The sequence below is a fragment of the Castanea sativa genome, chromosome 1 (genome assembly GCF_040712315.1).
Source record: "Castanea sativa cultivar Marrone di Chiusa Pesio chromosome 1, ASM4071231v1".
Lineage (NCBI taxonomy): Eukaryota > Viridiplantae > Streptophyta > Magnoliopsida > Fagales > Fagaceae > Castanea > Castanea sativa.
This window is the reverse complement of record NC_134013.1, coordinates 73957987-73971264: the sequence shown is the minus strand read 5'-3', so window position 1 is coordinate 73971264 and position 13278 is coordinate 73957987. Positions and strand designations below refer to the sequence as shown.

The 13278-nt window shown below is 33.2% G+C and overlaps 1 protein-coding gene and 1 long non-coding RNA gene across 2 annotated transcripts; one reads left to right on the top strand and one right to left on the bottom strand.

Annotated features, from left to right (window-relative positions):
• The first annotated feature begins 1605 nt into the window (after positions 1-1605).
• LOC142622303 (uncharacterized) lies at positions 1606-5602 on the top strand. The gene is made up of 3 exons (XR_012841889.1): positions 1606-1757; positions 3594-3670; positions 4886-5602. It is a non-coding gene; the product is annotated as an uncharacterized LOC142622303 (long non-coding RNA).
• Positions 5603-10681: 5079 nt separating this feature from the next.
• Positions 10682-11335, bottom strand: LOC142634151 (uncharacterized). The gene has a single exon (XM_075808440.1). It carries the CDS (start codon positions 11333-11335, stop codon positions 10682-10684), a length of 654 nt encoding a protein of 217 aa, XP_075664555.1.
• Positions 11336-13278: the final 1943 nt, after the last annotated feature.

Genomic DNA, 13278 nt, shown 5'->3' with positions numbered 1-13278 from the left:
AGGAAAAACACATTTTCTAAAAACATAATTCAGGAAATTTGTTTGGTAGTTGTTTTTGAAAAAGTTGAATTTTGTTTTCTTTGGTTAATTTAAAAAAAAAAAAATTATATTTATTCTAATTCAAAAACACGTTTGCTTCAAAGTATCTAAAATCCTTACACCTAAAGAAATTATAAAATCAATTGTTTGGTATATAAAATTCAAGCCTAAAACTTTAATCATATAAATAAGACTAAAACTATAACAATTATCAAGTGTTATAAAAGATAATCAATAACTAAAAAGTTTACAACGTGGCATCAATGCCAGGGAATCAATTTCATCCAAAAAATAAAAATAAAAATAACGTGGCATCAATGATGCCTATTATTTGCCAACATCAATCCTGCAATCTGATCTCTATAAGTTGTCATAGCTTCAACGGCTTGATCAGTTAAGTCAACAGTGTGCGATGGCTCACCCGAATTATTCCTACATTCACCTTCAACAGTAAGGTTATCAATATTGAATTGAGTAAAAAAGCAATCGTTTCCTGTTGCCATTTGAATGAAGTTATGAATTGTGCAACAGGCTCTCATCACATTCCCTTGTCAACATGGTTTATAATAGGGCATCATTTTTAAGATTGGAAAATCGTGACTTTAAAGCGCCAAAACATCTTTCAATTACATTACGAAGAGAGGAATTTCTATAATTGAAAAGCTCTTTAGCACCTTCAGGACAATCCCCACCTTGAAAGTCTCGTAGATGGTATCTCTCAGTACGGTACGGAGGTAGAAACCCCAAGGTGCTTGGATAACCAGAATCCACTAAATACCTAATGAAATAATAATAAGATAGAGAGAAGTATGGCACGGTGAATGGATTAAACTTGAAAATTGTAAATATGTAAGTGAGGCAACAATATATCTTACCAGATGGAGGCCATGGGAAATTAATTTCTGGCCTTTGAAGTGCATCTATGAATACCCATGAGTCATTGGCTGTACCCTCCCAACCCGTGTAAACAAACATAAACTTCATATCAAAATCACATACACACATTATATTATGGGTGATTGTGGCCTTTCTATTCCTATAGCTGACTTGCTTTGATGTTGGAGCCCATGCACTGATATATGTTCCATCAATTGCGCCTGTACATTTCTAGAAAAATTATAAACACAAGTATTAACATATGCGAGCAAATAATATTTGTATGATAAAATGAACAGTAATTTGTAATTACCTTAAAATATGGAAAAAACTTGGTATAGTTAGCAATACGTGGATGCACTTCATTGCTTTGATAAGGACGTATAATGAATTTTCCTAGGTGGCATATTGCTCTTACAATTTCCTTAAATTGTCTGTCCAATGTCTCAGTTGAGTGTTGAAAATGATCTACTATTAGCCTTAATCTCACATTATGTCCCACAATTAATAGGAACATACCAACTGTAACGTCCTAGTCTGACCCAAAAAAAAAAAGGAGAAAGCCTGATTTCTATGGACCACACATGCCCCACCTAACACCACTCTCCACCACTCATTTCAATCTATCTCACCCTCTCATATCTGGCCATCTCTTTTCTTCCTTTCATTTTTTTTTCTTTTCTCTTTACTTAAACACACACACACACACACACACACACTCACTCACTTCCACACTCACCCATCGGACTTCACTCCAAACCACCATCTCACCATCATTTTCCGGCAAGATCACCGGAAAATTCTTGAGAACCCATAAGCACTTTCATATCTTTTTTTTTGAGGTAAAAATTTCTAATCTTTTTGGTGGGTTTTATACTTTTGCTTGAGGTTATTTTTATCTAAGCTTTAATAATGATATTCATGTGATTTATGAGCATTGTAAGTGATATTTATGTATTTTTATGTATGGGTTTTGTATTGGTGGAATTATTTGATGAGTGGGTATATAATTTGTGCTAATGGTGACTACTTAAGGTTTATGTATGGTGGAAAATTTAGGGGTTTTAAGTTATAACATGTGATGGTTGGTAAATTTAATTTTTCCATTGCCATTAGGTTCATTTGGAGTTAGTTGAAGTTCTAAATTTCTTGTCTTGGAGGATATTTTGATTTTGCTTTCATGGGTCTCTTAATGATGTAGTGTAAATTTTATGGAAGCTAGTCATAATGTTGGAAATGATATTAAATGGGTTAACTTTATAAATTGGAGTTTATGCCTTGTGAATCAATTTGTTGAGAAACTTTGAAAGTGGAATATATTATTATTGATGAGGTTAAATATTAGGCTTGCCTAATTAAGTGCTCATTTGGCAATGCCTAAATTGTAGCTAGATACAATTTCAAGCTCTATGCTTATTGTGATAGGTTTACTTGATATTGTTTAGGTTCTAGCTAATCTCCTTGGAGCTTGGAGAGTTAGGCTTTTGCGGTTGTAAGGTAAGTAGCTTCTTTAATGGGATTTTTGAAAATAACCATGTTACATAAATGTTGTTTTTGGGTTAGACACACTTTTGGAAATTAACTATGGAAACTAATTTCCTAAAAACTATTGTGTCGCAACCTTTATATATATATATATATATATATATATATATATATATATATAGAGAGAGAGAGAGAGAGAGAGAGAGAGAGAGAGAGAGAGAGATGGGTTCAAGTTACACCTAGTGTAACTCTAAAGAGTTACACATTTTTTAAACCATTGGATTTAAGTAGATCAAACGGTAAAAAAAGACCCTCATTAATGCTAATATTCTGATTAAGATCTCATTAATTATTCCTCATTTATTATATTTTATATCTATTTCTAAACCTAAAAAAGTGTTATATTTGACTTTCTCTCTAAGTTTCTTTCTATCTCTTTCTCCTCCAACATTGTTCCACCTCCATGGATAGATTGCCGGCCGAAGAAGGAAAAAAAAAAAAAAAAAAATAACTGCGAAACACTGACATTAGAGGTTTGTGAGAAGGAAAACAAAAATGAAAACAAAGAGAAAGAGATAGAGAAGGAAAACAAGTAAATGCAAACCAAAAGCAAGAACTTGCATTAATCAATAGAAAAGTTTCAACAGATTCTGACAAATGTGTAGCTTTTCATGATTTTTCCCTTGGAACCTTTGAAGATTCCTTATATTTTCATGCCCAGAATGTTGCCAAACAGTTCTTCAACACAAGCTGTGCTTTAGAGGTTTGCTAGATATTTGAATTGAATCTATCAATTGTTTTTCTAAAATATATTTTATATTTTATATATTTATAAGGAAGTTGTGTACCAGTTTTGAGTCCAGACTATGTCACTCTCTTCTCCCGATAGCCTATAGATACTATGAATTGATAGTGTTGTGGGTTTGTTAGACCTATTGTAATATTTTGACATATTCTATAGACTTTTCGGTTTTGATCAATTTTTTTTGGAGCTAAAATGATAGACGGATTTTGATCATTTACTTGTAAATTATTTGTTGCAAGCTTTGGGTAACGATTTTAGGTGGAGTCTACATATTTTTTTGTATGATGTTTTCATGCTTTCTTGCGTCTATGGTAGCGGCTATTGCTGGTTTGTGTTGAAAAGTGCGTACATAATATATACATTTCTTTTTTGAATGTATGATTTGCAGGGATGAGAGACCATTGCTTCACAACCGTCTGCCAGCAATCTATCCATGGAGGTGGAACAATGGTGGAGGAGAAAGAGGTAGAGAGAGAAACGTAGAGAAAGAGTCAAATATAACACTTTTTTTGGGTTTAGAGATAGATATAAAAGATAATAAATAAGGAATAATTAATGAGATCATAATCAGAATATTAGCATTAATGAAGGTCTTTTTTTGACCGTTGGATCTACTTAAATCCAATGGTTTGAAAAAGGTGTAACCCTTTAGAGTTACATCAGGTGTAACTTGAACCCATCTCATATATATATATATATATATATATATATATATATATATATATGTATGTATGTATGTATATGATTATATATATGAAAATGCATCATATTTGGTATTGCATTTGGGGAAATGCATGAATTGTTGATATGGAAAAATGAGTATCTTTTATTTAATCTTTGATAAGAAAATCATGGATTTTATGGTATATTAGAAAATTTAAAGATGCTTATCTTGTCTTGTTATGTGAGAAATTGATAGAATTCTTTTGACAAGAATGAAGTTGAAAACCTTACAAACTTTGTGGAAGTTAGACTATTTTTAGGTTTTTTTTTTTTAATTTCCTGAAATTACCTGGATATAAATTATGTGTTTCAAAGTATATGTAACCTGTGAGCTTTATGCTGTTTTAGCCCTATGCCATGTGTGATTTCCCAGTAATCAACCGATTTGGTTTCCGTAGTCTTTGTGATAATGGAATCAAATCCAGGTTAGTATCATTTCACTTTGGATGACGCGATCTTCCCTGCTGCCCATGGGGAGAAGAGGTTCTTTGATTGTGTATGGGTGAGGCTGCTGTCCATTGGGCCAAGAGACCATATACAAGAGAGGTTCTATTTGATGCGCTCTCTCTGCTGTCCATGGAGGGAGAGAAAAACCTTGAGGGTATGGGTAAGGCTGCAGTCCATGTGGCCAATAGCCTGCATACCAGAGAGGACAATATCATGCCAGTTGTGAATGAATAGATCCCTTGACCGGTCTATGTGGTAGTGTGGTATATCTATGATAAACTACCATATGTTAGATTTTATGATTTTGAAAATTATATTGTTAGTGCTCACAGATTATAGTATATAGTTTCAAGGTATTTACTTTGAGAAATTTTGTGTTTCATTATCTAATCATTTTTGTCATATCATATTATTATTATTGTTGAAAATGGAACTTGTATTTCCCCCACCCCCATTAATTGTGCTACTTACTGGGCTCTATCTCATTTCATTATTTTATAAACTTTTCAGAGTATGCAACAATCTTTTGAGACAACTTTTTGGTGGCTAACAGTAGTTAGACTAGCTACTGATGGAGGCTGAACTTTTGTAATGGAGACATTAGATGATGTACATCTTAGAATAGGCTTGACTCATTTTTGTATATTATAGTGGTTGTGTCTTTATTCCCACTGACAGGGCCGGCCCTAGGCTTAGGCCAATTAGGCCATTGCCTAGGACCCCTTTACTAGAGAAGGCCCCAAATTTGGGAGCAAATTTTTTATCTATTTATTTATTTTTTATATATAAATATTTTTGAGAGATATTAAAAAATTTTAGTTTACATTTTTGGGAGATATTAAAACATTTAAGAAGGCTCAAAGAATTAAGTAATGCTAGAGGTAGAGATAAAACAAATTTAAATAAATAAGTCTTACAAATAGACGTGTTACTAATCATAAGTAATTCAAATAGGAAAATGTTAAAAATACTATAAATTTTACTACATAAATTTTCTTTATTTAGTTATTTTTATACAAGATAAAAATTCTACTCTAAGTGATAAAATGCTAGTTAAAAAAATTATTATATAAAATGCTAGTTAAAAATTATTTAAGTGATAAAATAAAGGCCATATTTGAAGATTTCGCCTTAGGCCTCCGAAATGCTTGGACCGGCCCTGCCCATTGATGGGACAAGCTGTTGATATGTAATTGTTTATTTAGACCTCTATTATTTTATGGCCAATGACCCTTGTAATTAATGCTTAGAGTTCTGACTTACTTTGAGAGTATATTCAATGAAATTATTATGAAATTCTTAATGTTGGTACTTGATAGGATTTATGTGGATTGAATTGTCAAAAAGGAAAAATTTACAGGTACTTGAGACGCCTTTCTCATGCTTTGGACCATTTGGGGTTTGGGGCGTGACACCAACTGCCTCCTCCACTGTGATCTAGCGTGAGTTTGTTAAAAACTTATGTGTTCTCAAATAGTTACAGAAACTTGTAAATGCTAGCCTATCTATGCAGAATAACTCATAACATGTTCGAGGATTGCCATTCAATATCTCCTTTATAAATACATCACCAGTCAACATAGAGATACATTAAGGCTCCTTAGGAATATAGTTGTTTTTATTCTCAACAAACATTAGAGGAAGAACATATCATCGTCCTCTTCTTCATCTGAAGAGGATAAAATGCTATAATAATTTGGTTTAACATTCATCCTAGAGAATTAAACAGCAAATTTGTTCTCAACTAGTGCTTTTTATTAACATAAATAAAACAAACTCAACATAAATAAAAAAAGATTACTATAAAATAATAATAAACCATCATTTAACAACATTAAATAACAACAGAACAGTACCAAATCATAGTTCAAAGACATTAAAATAAACATAATCTAATAGGAAATTATTGTTTTGACATAGTCCCCTACAACCTACCCAACCAAACCATCCTCCTGGTGAAACTCATGTTAACAAAGATCTCTCTATCATCAGGATCCTACTTGAATTTCTCAACAGCCTTCATAAATATTTCATCATTAATGCAATTGCCTAAGAAGAAGTCATTTGTAGGTGCAATACCGCTACTAACTTCATCAATGGTATACCTCTTATAGAAAAGGAATAGTAGAATCTAATGAGAAACAAAAAGCAGTCGTGAAGGACAATCCGGTGAAGACCAATCACTTACCTTACAAGTGGTTCTCTCAATCAAGGTTTTCTCTGCAAGGAAGATGGAGGAAGTGGAGGCGCAGAGGAAGATATAAAGGGTTCATCAAATACGTTAGGCACCATATATTGAGTGAAAAAAAGTGGAAGCGCGGAAAAAGATTTTGTCAGTCATGTGGATCGAACCAGGGCACTGGTTCATTAATAGGTAGTGTAATAGTGTGTTTTAGTGTGTTTTCTAAGGGGGTGGAAACTGAAAAATAAAAACAGCTCAAGACCAGTTTTCAGTTTCCTTCACAATATGGAAATTGAAAATAGTTTTTTATTTTTGCCTAAAATAAGTTACCAAACAAGTTTTTTGCCTTAGGAAACAGAAAATTGTTTTTGAAAGCAGAAAACATAGAAAAAAAAAGGCTACCAAACATACCCTTTGTAGGGATAAAAGGCCCAAAAGTATATGTTGGGTCATGGGCTTTGTCCGATGACTCTTAGTGGTCCGAGGACAGATGGACGCTAAGGAAGACATGAGAATTAAAGTGCCTTGAATAGGCTACGGCTACAAAGGCTAGGGAAGGTGGTCCGAGGAGGAAAACCTCCTCGGTTAAGCAAAGTAGAGATCAGAAGGTTTGGTCTGATAGGGAGGGCAATACCCCGAAAGGTTCTACTGATAAGAACAAACATCAGGGAAGCCTAGGACAGGGAAGCTAAAGGAATATTTGGAGAAAAGCTGATACCACCACATTGAATACTCTGCAACTAACCCCCTAGTTGCATTAATGTGGAAGTGATACCTAAACAGTAGTAAGCAGCCTTACAGTTACTCCCAAAGACTTTAGGAAGGTGCTGATGGAACAAGGATCAAAGCCAATAGCTTGACCTACACAAGGATGGTGGAGATGAAGGAAAGAGGGGTATATAATGGAGGGGGAATCCCCTTATAGAGGGGGTATCTGAAAAGAGAGAGAAAAAGACTATAATACTAAGAATCGAATTTGTAACTAAATTCAAAAGAAACATATATAAAATCTAGTCTCCTCGAATTGTGCTGAGGACGAGTTACTTTGAGCAAAACCATTTTATTTTTGTTTTCTTTTCATCTGAGCTCACTACAATTATTATCTGATTCATTAGAGCCTAGTTTTCCAACCCACTCTCTACAAATTCGTTGTCTTGGGCTCTTTTGGCTTAGATCCTTTACCCTTTAGGCTTAGGAACCAATACACCCTTAGAATTTGGTCACATAGTGTTAATTTGAAATTTAGTTTTTATTATATATTTATTAAGTAATTATTTATTGACAAATATAATCTATATATATATATATATATATATTTATATTTTTTTTATACAAGATAGAAATTCTACTCTAGTCCAATCTAAGTGTATATGTGTGTGAAGCTTCCTCCTAGAGACTTGAACACCAGACTTTGCTCCCCACACCTCACAAGCACTTAATACTTGTGGAGTGATCATCGCACCAAAAGTGCGCGGTGGTTAATATATATTTTTTAAACAAGTAGTGATGTATAGTATAAAACCTGCATTTATGTCAAATTTATCTATTCTCCATTTAATGATTCTTTCACATATAACATCATTATTTTATCCCTTTTAAAAGGAAAGTATGATCATACAATTCCCATTGTGATTATGCAATGTTTCAAGCAAAAAAGAGCCAATTGGTATAAAGTTACACCAATTTTACAATTAAAAAAAAAATTAATAGAGACATAAGACATTTGTGACTTAGCAGATGATAAAATGATCTTAATGGTGGATCTAGATAAGAACTAAATTAAATTTTCCAACCCAACTTGTGAAAATTATTGTATTTGTAGCATTGTTCCAAAAGCACTAAAAAAAAAATGCTCAAAACAACAACAAAACACAACCATAGGTAATAATAATATAGATTTGAGAATCTAAATAGCAAATTCAACAAGAAGATTATTGAAGAAGCTTCATAAAACTCAAGATAGATTGAAATCGAATCAAATTAAATGCCTAAATCAATGTCAGTTGGTGTAACTTTAATCTTATGTTTGGAAGTTTGGAGGGAGAGGAGAGTAGAGGGGAGTGAGGGGAGGAAGGTACTGAGGAAGAGAGTAAATGAGAATGGTTATCATCCACCTTGTTTGGATGTTTTTAAAATTAAGTAAGGGGAAAGGGAATAATTAGCATTTTCATAGTTTGTAATTTTGTTAATATGGTAAGGATAAATTTGGTAATTCATTTCGTCAAGCATTTTTATGTTTTTCTCTCCCTCCAAATCTTTTCAATTTGGGGGAATTAAAAATGAGGGGTTAGAAGTAATTAGAAGCCCTCCAAACCCCTCCATATTCCCCCTCCTCCCTTAAAAAACATTCAAACAAGATAATTTAACTTACTCTCTCTCCCTCTACTCTACTCCTCTCTACTCCTCATCCATCCAAACAAGCTATAAGTGACAATAAGATGCGCATGGTGGTGAGTTTGGTACAAATTGGCATAATTAAAAGGACATCATTTGAAAAAAGATCTAACCGAAAGCCCATCCATTTCGCAAGGTAAGCTTGTATTGTATGGTATTAGTCTATAATTATTAATTTAAATTCAATTGATAAAAATTTCTTTAGTAATTATCTTCCATTGATATTTAGGGTTTATTTAGTATTGTTGCAACTGTAGTTGTCAATGTTGTACTCGAGCATATTTTTGTACCAGCTGATATTAGGGGGAAATTGGGCTTTTGGCCTTATTTTGCAAAAAATTAGCAATATGTCCCTGTTTTGAAACTAGATAGGTCCATGCCCCTGTTTTGAAACTCGATTTTCTCAGAATCGAGTTTCAATGTAAAACTCGATTTTTAGAAAATTGAGTTATGCCAGATCAAACTTAAAAAAACAAAAAAATTTGTGGAACTCAACTTCATGGAACTTGAGTCCCTTCAAACGTAATTTTTTTTTTAGTTGGATTGTCTATAACTCGATTTTCTATAAATCAAGTTTTACATTGAAACTCGATTTTGAGAAAATCGAGTTTCAAAATAGGGACACGGACCTAAATAGTTTTAAAACAGAGACATATTGTTAGATATTTTAAAAAATAAGGGCAAAATCCCATTTTCTCCCTAATATTAGCATATGATTTTGAGATTATTGTTATTTGTGTGTGTGTGGGGGGGGGGGGGGTGGGGAGGGAGGAGGGAGGTTAGAAGTTATTACTCAAAACCTATTAAATTTACAAATAATCTTAATTTTGTGAACAAAATTCACTACCTGGTCTGTATATACTATGTACATGTGTGTTTGAAACTCTTGTTAGGTGCTTTGCTTTTTTTAAAGGAGGTTATGACCTATTTTTAGTTTAATCTAATATATCTCTTTGTTTGCATGAAAAAAAAAAAGAATAAATTACAAATTCCCCTTTATTAATTGGACAATTCACAATTCCCCTCGACCAATGTCCTCCCTCAACTATTGGAAGCAAGTATCCCTACTATCAATTTTGCTATTAACGGTTAACAGAATCTTTTGATTCCTATAATATTATATATGGAAATTAGTAAAATCCTTCAATTAAATTGTTGAGTAGTGTGTCAATATTTTTTTAAAAAAATGCTTTAAGAGCTTTGAAGTTCTTTTAATATTTTCTAAAAATAATTTCTTTTAATAGAAATTGTTAAATATTTGATAATTTCACTAAAGAATTTTCTCTTATGTGAAGTTTTTATTTTGATAAATTAATAATTGGAGGAGGGTTGATTTGAACCCTAAACATATATTTTGGAAACAACAAAAAGTGTTAATAAGTTAAATTGCAAAACTCTTGACCTCGAATTTATAGCTCTTAAGAAAAAGTTTTAGAAATTATTTATCATATTTTATAAATCCAAAACTTAAAAAGATTTGTTCATTGCAGTGTCAAATGCATCGTACAAGTTTTAGTACTTGTGCTCACAAAAAAGAGGAAGAAAGTTTTGCAACAGAAGCATACTTCCTTAACTATTGCAATACCAAATGGATTGAAGATTAATAGATAATTAATAAAGAAATTTTAAATTAGAATTACATCAGGTTTTATTTATTTATTTCTTATAAAAGACATAAACGTCATTAAGCACAAATAGATAACGATAATACATTATGGAGAAGAGCTTATTCAAGAAAACAAGGACTCTTCAATCGAAGCAACATAATCATCAATGCCTAAAGCATTTTTAGCTAAAAGAAGGGCAGACCTATTGCCTTGCCATTGAACATGGGAAAAATTTACACATTGTGATCCATAGGTTGCAGGCATCGTTCCATATACTAGAGGAGCAACTGACAAAGGTGCTGGAGAAACATCACAAAGAGCCTGGACAATAGCCAAACAGTCACCCTCCACTACAAAGTTCTGAATGCCAACATCACATGCAAAAACTATACCCTCTTCAAAAGCTTTGGCTTCGGCTTCAATGGCTCCCAAAGGTGCGTTCAGCTTCTTGCTTAAACCAACAATTAAATTTCCTTGACTATCTCTTATAATCACACCGATCCCAGCTTGTTTCTGACTTGAGAAAACTGCCCCATCCACATTAACCTTGTAGAATAAATCAAATGGAGGCACCCATCTCGACTCCAAAGGCAAATTATATTTAATTGGAATAGCTGTGGCAGCCCAATACTCATCAAGATACTGTGTACACCAATGAAAAATCTGTTTTCCATTCTTTCTCAAACCACCATGGCAAATATCATTCTTGTTAGTCCAAAGAGCCCACACAATAGTAATGGCCAAAGCTGAATCTTTTTCTTGCCACCTTTCCTCCATTAAAACAAACCATAATAAATTCATGAAGCTCGAAAATGTAATGATGACACAGAATGAAAGAGTTTTGAAGCTAGCCAAGTCTCACGGGTTTTTGGGCATTCTCAAGACAGGTGAAACAAAGATTCAGAATTTATGCCACACTCCTCACATGTGCCATCCCCCAATGCATGCCTTTGAACTAAATTTGCTTTTGTTGGTAAAATATCATTTGCAGCTCTCCACGCAAAATGTTTGACTTTATGAGGGACTCTCACCTTCTAAAGTTTTTTCCAAAAAGATCTCAAGTGACTTTCATCACATATAGAGCCCCTATCATCATGTTTATTTAACTCTAAAGCAATCTTATAAGCACTCCTAACAGAAAAATATCCATTAAACGTTTCAGCCCATATCTGTTTGTCTTCAGGTAACCAAATACTCAGTGGAATTCTTCCAATACTCTCCACTTCAAACGGTAGAAAAACCTGCTTGAGCAAATCCATAGTCCAAGATTTTCTATCCACATCAATAAGATCACTCACCGAAGAAATCTGTGGGTGTTGTTGGAAATAAAGGAGAGATAATACCTTAATTTTCCTTGGAAATTATACAATTTGATTTTACCAAAAAGAGGTGGCAGAGATGAGGCATGGACCAAGTCACTGTCTTGAGACAAATCGTGCCGTCTACGGTATATCCGATGTAGTTAGACAAATAGTTTCTGCACGTTGTTCCCAGGATACAACAGCCCAGCCACCTTTGCTGATTATCCCTGCGAGTCTACACTGCTCGTAGGATATAAGCTCTCTATAGTACTTTCTTTTCCCAGAAAATTTTGTAAAAGATAAAATATTTTTTGTGAGTAGTAAGAAGCAAAAGATGGTAAGTGTTTAGAAAAAAATTGTTTTTGAAAAGTTTGCAGCTTTGTAATTCAAAAAAAAAAAAAAAGTATCTGAGACTTTTATTTCTTTTCATATATATATATATATATATATATATATATATATATATATATATATATATATAGCTAGACACGTTGCTTGTCCTTAGCCAAAAAATAAAAACGTTTGCTATCTTTAAAGCTTTAAATGATCATAAAAATATTGAAATCAATGCCTGAGTTAATAGCTTTCTTTTTATATATAAATATATATATTATATATAAACTGGTCAAAACTTTTTTTTTTTTTAAACTTTGTACGTTGAGGCAAGTTAATAGACAAAACAAGTTTGTCTTTTTAGTGTCAAGATGCCTTTTAAAAATGACAGCCCCTACGTGGCTGTCCTTTAAATACTAAGTAATAATTTCCTTTGAAATTTTGACTATACACAATAATTACAACCAAGAATGGAAAGTACTATATAATGCTATAATCCATCAACGGTGAATTATATAAATATATAGTTGTACAATATCTGATACTTTCTATCTATAAAGTTACTATTAAATATATTATGATAGGGAACTGATTTAGCCTATCTTCGAGTCGTCCATACAGGTCGTCCATGACCCACCTACCACTGCAAACATCCTCAGAAACTTGCCCACAATTACCTCGTCCAGGGAAGAAGATCTCTGGATGAGGTAAGCACCACCAGTAATGCACTCGTCCAGAGTGCCGACAGCCTCGTCCTGAAGGAATTTCCCCGTTAGAAGAGGCAGCCCCTGCGCGTGTACCAAAGCATACCCAATTGAGGAACTCCAGGACGAGGGTATCACACTTAGGAAAATCTCCGAATAAGATGTGATAATCCCTTATCCCACGCATAACCGTCAGGTATCTGTTGTGAAACAAGAGCATAACTTCCAAACGGTTATGCAAGTTACGTTTGATTTCTATCTTTCCTTGAAGCCAGGAGAAGTTCCAATTTTGATAATCGCCTATGGGAACACTATATAAAGGCTGTTTCAGACAAACCCAAGGTATGTTCATTTGTTACTCCAAAAAAGTTGGAACTCAGAA